This window comes from Schistocerca piceifrons, chromosome 6, assembly GCF_021461385.2.
Source record: "Schistocerca piceifrons isolate TAMUIC-IGC-003096 chromosome 6, iqSchPice1.1, whole genome shotgun sequence".
In the NCBI taxonomy this organism is placed as follows: Eukaryota; Metazoa; Arthropoda; class Insecta; order Orthoptera; family Acrididae; genus Schistocerca; species Schistocerca piceifrons.
The window spans coordinates 214,452,212-214,464,815 of NC_060143.1; the positions used below are offsets into that span (position 1 = coordinate 214,452,212).

The 12,604-nt window shown below is 41.0% G+C and overlaps 1 protein-coding gene across 1 annotated transcript in view; it reads left to right on the forward strand.

Moving 5' to 3' along the window:
• Window positions 1-12,016, forward strand: part of LOC124802697 (transcription factor AP-2-beta) — a 345,309-nt gene extending 333,293 nt beyond the window's left edge. Inside the window, exons 6-8 of the mRNA XM_047263639.1 lie at window positions 6,559-6,700; window positions 9,334-9,505; window positions 10,404-12,016. Coding sequence (XP_047119595.1) covers window positions 6,559-6,700; window positions 9,334-9,505; window positions 10,404-10,553 — 464 coding nt within the window. The 3' untranslated portion in view covers window positions 10,554-12,016. The remainder of the gene's footprint in view (window positions 1-6,558; window positions 6,701-9,333; window positions 9,506-10,403) is intronic.
• The last annotated feature ends 588 nt before the right edge of the window (window positions 12,017-12,604 follow it).

The window sequence follows — 12,604 nt, forward strand, 5'->3', positions numbered from 1 at the left end:
CCAGACTGCAGCGCCAGAACCGCGCGGCCACTCCGGCCGGCGTGAAAATCTCATTCTGGAAACCTCCCCTAGGCTGTGGCTAAGCCATGTCTCCACAATATCCTTTCTTCCAGGAGTGCTAGTTCTGCAAGGTTCGGAGAAGAGCTTCTGTGAAGTTTGGAAGGTAGGAGACGAGGTCCTGGCAGAATTGAAGCTGTGAGGACGGGTCGTGAGTCGCGCTTGGATAGCCCAGTTGACGCCGGCACGGTAGCTCGGCGTGTTCGCTCAGAGGATGCCGGCACGGTAGCTCAGCGTGTTCGGTCAGAGTGGAGCTACCCTCTGTAATAAAAAAACTGAGTTAATAGATCAACAACGAACTGAAACGGGTGTCTTTCGACGTCCGCCCAGAGCAGACACAACGAACGAAAACGAACAAAATGTGTTTTAAAAAAAAAGGGCTGGGTTCTCTCTGTAATGAAAAAAACGGAGTCAAGGAATCAACGATCAACTTAAACGTATGTCTTGTGACGTCCGCCCAGACCAAACGCAGCGAACTATATCGAACAAAATGAAAAAAGAAAAAAAAAAGTTGCTAGAGCACGTGCCCGCGAAAGACAAAGGTCCCGAGTTCGAGTCTTGGTCCGGGACATAGTTTTAATCTGCCAGAAAGTTTCACTTTTGATATTTCTCCCCGATAGTTTTTGTTTAATTATGTTACAAATCAGTTACATCAGACTTAGGTCACATTAGTAATAGCAGCTCTTTAAAAATCCTGTCCACGCCGTACACAGCAATTCATTTTAGACATGTTAAGCTAGACTACAGTTTTACATTTCTCGGCAATTGCGTGAAATAAGTGCGAGATCTGTAGTGTTACACGCAACGCTCTAGGGAACTTCTTGTAACTCATCGTAGCCTCAACAGAGTTCAAAAACAAACAATGCAGACAGAGACCAAGACAGGGGTGAACGTACCGTCGACAATAAGGTCGTTAGAGACGGAGTACAAACTCGAATTTAAATGGATGGTGAAGGAAATCAAAGTAGGTACTGTAAAGTTAGTCTATATAACGTTGCACGTAATACAGAAATGTGCTGTGTTTTTGTTAGCTCACTACACGAAGCTATTCTCATGCTGCTAATTTGCTTCTCGAAGCGATTGTGGCATGGTAAGTGAGACACACGCAAGAAGAAAAAGAAGTAAATCAACAAAAAAATATAATCCTGTGCAGGAAACGAAAGTTACATCCCTGCAGAGATAGTCATGAAGAAGGAAAAGCCTTTTTTCAAAATTTTCCCCTTTCAAAACTGACGTCTGCATACTGAGATAATTACATGTAACGAATACAACGTTTAGCACTCCGGACGGGCAGTGTATTGAAAAACGTATCATAACTAGACAAACCAGTTTTCGCATTGGTTTGCTAGAGCCACTCTGTTCCTCGTCAGTGTCTTGCTCGGTTCTCTCTTCTCTTCCCCCTCTCTAACTGCATATTGCTGATATTTGCATTCTCTTCCTTTAAGGCGCAGCCATTCTTGTACCTAGTAAAGCGTTAACTATAAATTACATGTTCGTTTTTGTACTGGCGCTGCACAGTTCTGTTTTACGGCAATACAATAACACGTCGTGAAAAACAAAAACAAATCATACTTCGCAGAAGAGAGCTATAGAATTCCTTACAGGAGCAAAAAGCGGGCTTAGAGAGAGAACACAACGGTAGATTTTCTTACTACGCTTTAATATTCATCTCGTCAGAGTAAACTTCGTTTGCTGATGCTGTTAAATAAATCAGTAAGCAAACAGCGTAGTTCGCATTTACATCTGTCACTGTCCCGAAGGCGATGCTGTAAGGAAGAAAGTCGGTACGCTGCTATTTTTCTTGCGAACGGAAGCGCGTGAGTTTCAAGATGTATTTTGTTACAGTATGGCGCGTGTTATTGATTAATTAAACATAAACGTAGAGAAATGTTCATAGTTCGACGACTCAACTAGTGCGAGATACTCTTGAGACGCAGAAAGATGGACGATGAAAATCGGCCGAGACTTTTCCAAACTAGGTTTTTAAGATAGTCGCGAATAATCTGAATCAGGATGGCCGGACAAGAATTTGAACACAGTTCTGACAGAATTCAAGTCGACTTCCTTAATTACTGTTTCGGCTAGTCTGATAAAAAAACGACGGATAGAACACAAATCCAAGTAGTTTCGTAGTGTGTAGAGGATATGGGCGCGTTGATAATCTGTTGGCCGGCCGTGGTGGCCGAGTGGTTCTAGGCGCTACAATCTGGAACCGCGCGACCGCTACGGTTGCAGGTTCGAATCCTGCCTCGGGCATGGGTGTGTGTGATGCCCTTAGGTTAGGTTTAAGTAGTTCTAAGTTCTATGGGACTGATGACCTCAGAAGTTAAGTCCCATAGTGCTCAGAGCCAGTTTTGGTAAACTGTGAACGGAAAATCCTCACCTACGAGAACCAATCAAAAAAAGATCGAGTGATACTGGTTGGTTCATCTGTTTTGTTGTATACATGATCTTTTTCTAAAAAAGTACCAGCTTTTTTCTCGAATGCAGTCCTTACTGCCTTTGTGTCAGTTCTCGAGGCGAATTCCTTTGGAACTGCCTTGCATTTGCGGAACACTGCTTCATAATTCTCGAACCCAATGGCCACCAAGCTTACCTTAGCAACGGAAATAGAAGGTAGTTACGTGGAAGAAGCTCATGGTAATACGCCGATTCAGTTCACAAACAATTTTGAATTTTGCCAAATATTTCACGAAACGATTCGCGGCGTGAAAAAGAAAATTGTCATAACCTAAAATCTCTCATCTCGACGTTGTCCCGGTTTCTTTCTCTTGTGGTTTTTAACCAATGCCCTGTAGTATGTTTACGTAATTATGATGTGGAAAAAGGAGATTCAGTGATAGTAAATCAGCTACTTTTATTATTACCGTTACCAGAATTTCCGTCAATATAAATGTCAATCTCAGTAGATTCCGTATTTCTAAATTTTCAGAAGACTTTTGACACAGTTCATGCATCTAATGAAGTTGCGTACCCGAATAGAATCATCTCAGTTTTGCGGCTGGATTCATAATTTCCTCTCAGAAAAGGCACATTTCGTAGTAACTTGGCTCAAATGGCTCTGAGCACTATGGGACTTCACATCTGAGGTCATTAGTCCCCTAGAACTTAGAACTACTTAAACCTAACTAACCTAAGGACATCACATACATCCATGCCCCCGAGGAAGGATTTGAACCTGCGACCGTAGCGGTCACCCGGTTTCGGACTGAAGTGCCTAGAGCCACACTGGTCGGCTTCGTAGTAACTAACGGCAAGCCATCCAGTGAACCAAAAGTTACCCGGACAGCCGGGGTTCTCCAAGATAGTGTTATAGGCCCTCCACTGTTCTTAATATATGCAAACGCTTTAGGATAGAATTTCAGCAGCCCTCTTAGACTGTTTGCAGATGATGCTGTCATTTACAGTCTAGCAAAGTCATGAGACGATCACAAACAGATTGCAAAATGGTTTAGGCAATATTTCGGTACCGGTATGGTGTGGAAAGTGGCAATTGACCCTAAATAATAGGCAGTGAGAAGACCTCCACATGAGCAACTAAAAAAAAAAAAAAAAAAAAATCACAACATTTCCGTTACACGATAAATCACAAAAATCTGATGGTTGTCGATGCAACTAAATACCTATGGATTAGATCTACAAACAGCTTAAATTGGAATCATCACACAGAAAACGTTGTGGGAAAGGCGAACCAAGTAGTAAGTACTGCGTTTTAAGCTCAAGAGTCAAAGAAACTGGCACACCCGCCTAATATCGAATAGGACCCCCGCGAGCACGCAGAAGCGCCGCAACACGACGTGGTATGGACTCGACTAATGACTGAAGTAGTGCTGGAAGGAATCCTGCAGGGCTGTCCATAAATCCGTGAGAGTACGACTGGGTGGAGATCTCTTCTGAACAGCACGTTGCAAGACACCACAGATATGTTCAATTATTGTTCATGCCTGAGATCTTACTGCGACCAAAATGTTCCGTTAAAATGGGATTAATGGATACAATACTAATTTTAACCTTGTGTGAAAGTTCTCTGATCATGATTCGTCTGTCCTGCATCACCAGAACCCTTTTGTGAGCAATATCATCTTCATTTGCGGATGTTGAGGACCTACCTGAACGTGCTTCACTCTTCACTATCGCCTGACCGTCTCTGAAGCGGTTGTACCACTCCTTTACATGTGTGGTGCCCGTTGCTTAGTCCCCAAACACTTGTTGAATATTGCAGATTGTTTCAACTTCAGAATCGCCAAGATTAAAACAAAATTTGATGCGATAATGTTGTCCCACTTTTTCTGACAATTCGTCCACAACATAAAATCCGACAGCTACCTGTGTAGGGCTCCCGAGTGGGAAGGCGTGCCGGTCCCCGGCACGAATCCGCCCAGCTGATTAGTGTCGAGGTCCGGTGTGTCGGCCAGCCTGCGGATGGTTTTTAAGGCGGTTTTCCATCTGCCTCGGCGATTGCCACACAAAAATGGTTCAAATGGCTCTGAGCATTATGGACTTAACATCTATGGTCATCAGTCCCCTAGAACTTAGAACTACTTAAACCTAACTAACCTAAGGACATCACACAACACCCAGTCATCACGAGGCAGAGAAAATCCCTGACCCCGCCGGGAATCGAACCCGGGAACCCGGGCGCGGGAAGCGAGAACGCTACCGCACGACCACGAGCTGCGGACGATTGCCACACAAACACTGTCTCCTTGTACTCTTACACCATAATTACTCTACCACGCAAACATTTGGGGTTACACTTGTCTGGTATGAGACGTTCCCGGGGGAGGGGGGAGGGTCCACTGGCGGCCGAATCACATGATAACCCTGGGTTTGGAAGGGGGGGGGGGGGCGGTGGGTGGGTGGACTGCTGTGGCCTGTTGTGGGGTTTTGAACTACTGAGGGCTACGGCGGGACGAAGCCTCTCTGTCGTTCCTAGGGCCCCGGTTCAATACAAAATACACACGCACCCGCGTAGGGCCCCTCTTGTCAATGGGTAACCAGCGACTGGTTGTTTCTGCAGTCGTGAAAAAAATCAAGCATGTACCTTACATACACCTACAAACATGGAGAGCGCATGGCCCAGTTAACATTGTCGGTTTCAACACTATAAAATAAGGTCGGATACTCTGAACAGCCCTTGTATGAATGTCTGTATCGTCTTGGCACACACGTCACGCTATTGTGGCAAAGCCCATGGCTCTTGGAAATGGTGTAAGTCTCCAGGTTGCAATAGTTGCACAGAGATGAATAGTTTTGCACAGGATAAACTTGCTTGAGGTGCTGCATGAAACCAATCTTAAGACTGAAGACCACAACAACGCAACATATGATTTCTGTCGTACACCAAGAGGCCCACACGCTTCGTTGTCGTCAATGGACTAATCTTCATTCCATTATCATTGCTGTTGCAGCACGTAAAAGTAGTTTTGCAGCTACCTAATCTGAGCCTTGACAGATTTGATTCAACTGAATGTATTAAATGAGTCAGACAGTCCCACATGGGTTGGGGTCACACATGGGTTTCGAAAAAGACGATCGTGTGAAACCCAGCTCGCGCTATTCGTCCACGAGACTCAGAGGGCCATAGACACTGGTTCCCAGGTAGATGCCGTGTTTCTTGACTTCCGCAAGGCGTTCGATACAGTTCCCCACAGTCGTTTAATGAACAAAGTAAGAGCATATGGACTATCAGACCAATTGTGTGATTGGATTGAAGATTTCCTACATAACAGAACACAGCATGTCATTCTCAATGGAAAGAAGTCTTCCGAAGTAAGAGTGATTTCAGGTGTGCCGCAGGGGAGTGTCGTAGACCGTTGCTATTCACAATATACATGAATGACCTTGTGGATGTTAATTCCATAAATTATCTGGGAGTATGCATTAGGAGTGATTTAAAATGGAATGATCATATAAAGTTGATCGCTGGTAAAGCAAATGCCACACTGAAATCCATTGAAAGAATCCTAAGGAAATGCAATCCGAAAACAATGGAAGTAGGTTACAGTACGCTTGTTCGCCCACTGGTTGAATGCTGCTCAGCAGTGTGGGATCCGTACCAGATGGGGTTGATAGAAGAGATAGAGAAGATCCAACGGAGAGCAGCGCGCTTCGTTACAGGATCATTTAGTAATCGTGAAAGCGTTACAGAGATGATAAATAAACTCCAGTGGAAAACTCTGCAGGAGAGACGCTCAGTAGCTCGGTACGGGCTTTTGTTGCAGTTTCAAGAACATACCTTCACCGAGGAGTCAAGCAGTATATTGCTCCCTCCTACGTATGTCTCGTGAAGAGACCATGAGGATATAATCAGAGAGATTAGAGCTCACACAGAGGCATACCGACTATCCTCCTTTCCACGAACAATACGAGACTGGAATCGAAGGGAAAACCGATAGAGGTACTCAAGGTACCCTCCGCCACACACCGTCAGGTGGCTTGCAGAGTGTGGATGTAGATGTAGATTACACAGGAATGCTGCAGCTGTGCTTCTTTTTGCAGGAGAGGCGATCCACTTGGCACGGGACTTCGGCTACGTCTGCGAGACTGAGTTCCCCGCACGGCAGGTGGCGGAGTACCTGAGCCGGCAACACACGGACCCCAGCGAGTCCTACCGCCGCAAGGAGCTCATACATGCCACCAAGTAAGTTCCTTCCTGGCTCAGTAGTTGGTGAAAACTTCACACTGTTCGGCCATCAGTAGGGGATTCTGTATCCTCAGTGCAGGCAAACTCATTTTCTGGCTGCGGTAAACTATTGGTAAAGTGACGAAATTAACCCTACTTTGCGAAGCAGTCTTTATAATGTATAGAGTATATCCACTTGCATTATAAATGTGGTGGGAAGTAAACTGCTGAATATACCTCTTAATTTAAACTTTTTCTGGACTAGACATCTAAGCAGTAGCCCAGTGCAATCTGTTCCAATGTGGAATGTTGTGTAATTTCTAGAATTGGTAGCAATGAAATACTGGTAATAATGAACTAGGATGTGTGTTGTGAAATATCCTTTATTTTGAAAACACATAAAAAGGATAAAATAAGTAAGATACTCTTTCAATTGAATTTGCCTGGTAATACATTTCAACTACTTGGCTTGGACATTCTTTTGGAATATAAATATGTGACCTAGGATCTCAATAGCTGATTATTCTCCTTTTTAGAGTCCAATGCTTAGCTGAAAAATACTATGACTTTTGACTACTAGGTTGGTTCATAAGTTCATACCGTTTTTGTTTTGCATGTTGGTATTCCGGTTGCTATGGATTTATTTACTAATTGTCACTTTTTATTTGTAGTTTGCTGTTGTAGTTTGATCTTACACATTGTCATTTTGTTATCAAGAGATAGTGAGTGGAGCTGTGGGTGCTATAAAATACAGTGCCAAGTGGAGAACAGACACATTCTCCTGTTTGTATTCAATATGGGGGTCGGAGGTGGCCAGAAACATTTACACCATGTGTGGGGATAATGCCATTCAACAGAGCACAGCATGAAAATGGTTTTCTAGTTTTGAGGAGGATCATTTTGACATGTGATTCTCCACATTCAGGAAGACCTTCAGTGTTTGATGAAGATTGTTTAAATCCATTAATCCACAAAGATCCACAGTTGTGTACTCGAATACTGGCAAATGTGGTGAACTGTGATCATTTCACCATCTTGCGGCATTTGCATGCAATGGGGAAGGTTCAAAAATCGGGTATATGGGTACAGCACGCTCTATGACAAAATCACAAAACTCAGCCATCTGTGCATCTCTGCTTGGCCATTACTAACTGGCTCATGAACAATACCAACGATACCTATCCTCTATCGTTACTGGTGATGTGAAATGGTGTATTTATCCTAACATAAGGAAAAGAAAGTACTGGATGGGCCAGAACAAACCAGCAACACCCCGTAAAAAGACATGCGTACATCCACAAGAGCTAATGTTACACATTTGGTGGAACAGCAACGGTGTGGTGCACTATAAATTGTTTCCCTGAGGTGTAAAAAAAAATTAAGAACTGAGATGTCTTGCTGACGTAATCCAAGAACAATAACCGGGAAGACTGACTGAAGTGATGTTACTCCACAATAGTGCCCACCCACATTCTACGAGACTGATAAAAACCACTGTAAAGGAGGTGGGTTGGGAAGTAATTCAAACAACCACCTTATTCACCTGATCTTCTGCCCTCAGATTTTCACACCTTTTCCACTCTATCAAACAACCTTCAAGGAACTTCCTTTCAGGAAGAAAATGTGTTCCAAACATGTCTCAATGAGTTCTCTGGCTCGAAGCCATGTGATTCTCCGGTTGTGGAATCAAAAACTGATGCTAACATTGCAGTAAATAGTGGAGGAGAAATATTATTGACGACTAAAGTCTCTGTTTTGTGTTCCGTTGTCTTCATTAAACTTATGGAAAAACTCTACAAACTTACACTATCACATCACTGGAAATAAAACTGCATTCAAGTTCTGAACCTATATCTATCTGTTATAATTGTAGATGCACAGCAGTCAAATGTACTGCTTTTGTAATTGTACAGTCCACTTTTGCTTACCTTAAGTGAAGAGAGAATGTTCTTCAATAATGTACTAATGAGGAAATTTCACAGATGTACCCTAAGACCTATATCCAGCCACAGCAATCGCACAATTAACTAAAACCTTCATTAATCCAGTCCTTTTTTTAATACCTTTTCTTAATAGATAATTTAGTCGTAAAGGAGGCCACTCACCAAATACCAGAGGCATTGAATTGTTGACAGGTGCACATAAAAGGGAAAGAAAACTTGCTAGCTTCTAGAATAAATCGTTTGTCAACTACACACACTCGTGCCCCTAAATTGTACCAGCATGATGTAGGAGCACAGGTAGGTGTGTGTGTGTGTGTGTGTGTGTGTGTGTGTGTGTGTGTGTGTGTGTGTGTGTGTGTGTGTGTGTGGGGTGGGGGTGGGGGTGGGGGTGGGGGGGGGGGGGTGGAGGGGGGCATGCAGTGTGCGAGCATGCACTTTTTTTGTGTCTGTGTACTCTAGTTTGACAAAGGATTTATTCCAAAAGATAACAAATTTTCTTCATCTTTCGTGACTGCCTCTCAACAACTCAATGCTCTGCTATTTGGTGAATGGTCTCATTTACTCCTAAGTTATTTATATTCTATCAGAACTTGTTTAAAATGTTGACTAGAAAACAGCACTTCAGTCATAATATTTTTCATTTAGAATTTAAAACATTGTGACATGCTAGTTCATAATTACTCATGTTTACTCTTTGTTGATTTGCAGGCAGATCACCAAAGAGCTTATGGACCTGCTGAACCAGGACCGTTCACCACTGTGCAATACTCGACCACAACATATCTTGGATCCCAGTATCCAACGTCACCTGACACACTTCTCGCTTATATCTCATGGATTTGGCAGTCCAGCGATTGTTGCTGCCCTCACCGCTATACAGGTATGTTATTTCTAAATGTTATTACATTGGGGCAGTTATAAAGGATTCGGTTTGAATTAGGATGCTTTTCCCCCAGTAACTGAAACTAAGGACAAACTTACCTTTCATGCTTCTATGTTAAATGAGATGGCATATGCATTGTCGTGTGAGTAACAAAAAGAATCTTTTTGTAATACTAAGTGAGAATGACAAGACACCTAATAATTTAAATGGCTTACTTTATACAAAAATAGCCAACAATGACATGAACAGGGGAACTTCCCAGTCAGATACAATTTTTGTGTAATGGAGGTATTACAGTTCTCTCCTCTTTTTCCCAATCAAACATATGAAGTAACTGCAGAAACTGTTTACTTAGCTGCTGAATCATGTAAACATTCTATTTCATCACTGTATCTACACAGAAATATGTCACAACATAATCTGGCTGGGGCCCACAGTTGAGAGGCGAGCATGAAATTGGGATTGTCCCAAAGCTCATTCAGACAAAAAGTAAAATAATGATTTATAGAGAAATGAGCATTACACCTAATCAGCACCAAGAAAATTGGTATACTATATGCTGAAGCCAGTTGCAAAATATTATTTTTTTTCTGGTCAAGATTAAAGAGACTATTTTATTTCATGAAGTTACAACAATACAGTTTCTAGCTGTCAGTTTCATGGATGTGTAGATATAGATCAATGTGTGCCAGTCTTGCTTAGATCCTACACCTAAATCAAGATCTCGAGATGTAAACTGGCAGTCACTGTGACAGGATAACAAATTTTCAGTAACAAGCATTATTTTACAGAACAAGTCTGAGGATATTTACCACAACAACGTATATACAGAAATAATATTTAAATTATTTTTCCTTTGTTGAACATTCAAAACTGACATCTTTTTTTTTTACAGAATTTTTTGACTGAGTCATTAAAGCATCTGGAGAAGATGTACCCATCAACCAACAATAATGGTGGATCACACATATCAGTGAGCTCTTCCCAACAACCAGGTGGTGGCATGGATTCAAAGCCGAAGGAACTCAGTGATATGAAGAAGTGAGGCTGGCTACGACGGGCTGCGGGAACCACCAATCATTCGTGGCCCTTCAATTGACACTGCGGTCTAGGTCCCTTCCCCGTACTTAATGCAAATCTTTCTTTATTAATTATGTGAAAAGAATGTAAAAAAGAATAAGGTCACAAGAACAGAACTGTTGGACTTTTCATCACTGTGAAGTGGTTACTTGTGGCTATGAACAATTCTAATGGATACTTTCTCGAAAAATGTTGCATTTCATTTTGTGATCATTCTTAGCTGTTAGACAGAGGGTGCCTCAGCTTCACAAACTGGAATAAGTGGCAGCAGTCCTACTGGTACTGTAATGATTACCATCAACATTCTGGGGATTCATCAATATGACATTCAACATATCAGTGTCATACAGCAGAAAGAAGGTAGCTTCTCATATAATGAGAAATGAAACCTGCTCAAGATTGCAGGCTCCAGGATTTCGGAGTCTCCATTTTGACATAAATTTACAAACAAAAATTAAGAAGCCTTGTTCCTTTCTATGTGTGCTAAAATACAAAATTATTCATTGACATTTTAGCAATAACTTTTGTCCATGCATTGTGAGTCAAGTAATTGCAGCATTTCACTTGGATCTTTGGCTTGTTTTCTGTATAACTAACACTAAATGTGTTGGTAAAGCCTTCTTTGGAATGCTACTTTATTCAAACTTATACACATTGCTTTTCTTCTCTTGATTGTTGTTAATTAAGAATATAAGAAACAAAAACTGATGTATATCAATATCAGACTCAAATTAAGACTGTAATAAGCATATCTCATCTCACAGCCAAACAACACACTCTGTGGGGCAATGCCTGCAGAAAAATAAATGTCTGGTATTAAATTAAATTCATCCTGATTTCATGTGAATACAGAGTTTTGCCAATGATCAGCAATAAGGGTGTTAACTCCATAAAGTGCAGTTTCAGTAAACAACTGTAACTGAATTTAATATTCATTGTGGGGAACAAAGTGGCCTATAAAGTAATTAAGCTGTCTTGTTATTTCTGGTTCAGGTATATACATACATTCCAAATAATGACAAAGAGCTGTATGATCATCTGCAAGCCTAGACATGATACAGAGACTAAATGTTAGTATGACACCTTAGTCTAACAAACACCCTCCACAAATATTTCAACGTGCCAAAATTTAGTGCAGATTTTCTGACCTACAATTCATAACTATTTCTAAGATTCTCAATATTGTTGCAACAAATTTTGTATTAGTATTTAAATATGATTTGTTTTTATATAAATAATTAGTTAATAGTTTATGATGTGTGTGTATGCATAGGTGTGAATGTGTAGTGTGTAAAAAAAGTGTAAAAATTGTTTTTCATAATGATGTAACAACACCTGCATGCTGTACAAGAGAATTCTCAAGGTGATACTATTGTTCAGTGAAATTTAAATGTGAATTTATAAATTAAAATGTCTTATAATTTCTAATATGTATTTTTTATGACTCATACCATCTATCTACACTTTTTTTCAGTAGAATTTTTGTAATAGTGCATGAATATTATCTACCTTTCACTTTCCTGTAATGTGACATAAAATTACCACACAGAAGCATTAATATAACTCCTTACAGTTTCTAAATTAATAAAATAACTATTTTTTTAAGGAATCACTGTATCTCTTTGGCGAAAGATTTTGTAACAGTTACAACATTTTACAATCCTAAATGAAAATACATTACTGCTTGTCCCTCATTAATAACACAAGTTGAAGTTCTCAACTGCAGAACTATTTGTTTCACATGTTCATGTCAGTATCTGACATTCTCTGAGCATGCCAGTATGCTAGAGAAGAAAATTATATTTTTTTGTAAACACTGTCTTTCACAAAAAAATCTTAACAGTGTGAATCAGAGATCATAGACAAACATACTAAATGTTTGCAGGAAACAGGCTAGAGAATCTTGCATCCTTTGCAAGCTTTGAGATGTCTCAAGTGCACAGATAACTGAGTGTGAATTGCAAATCACTGTATTATAACAGAAATTTCATGCCACTATAGATAGAGTCTCTACAA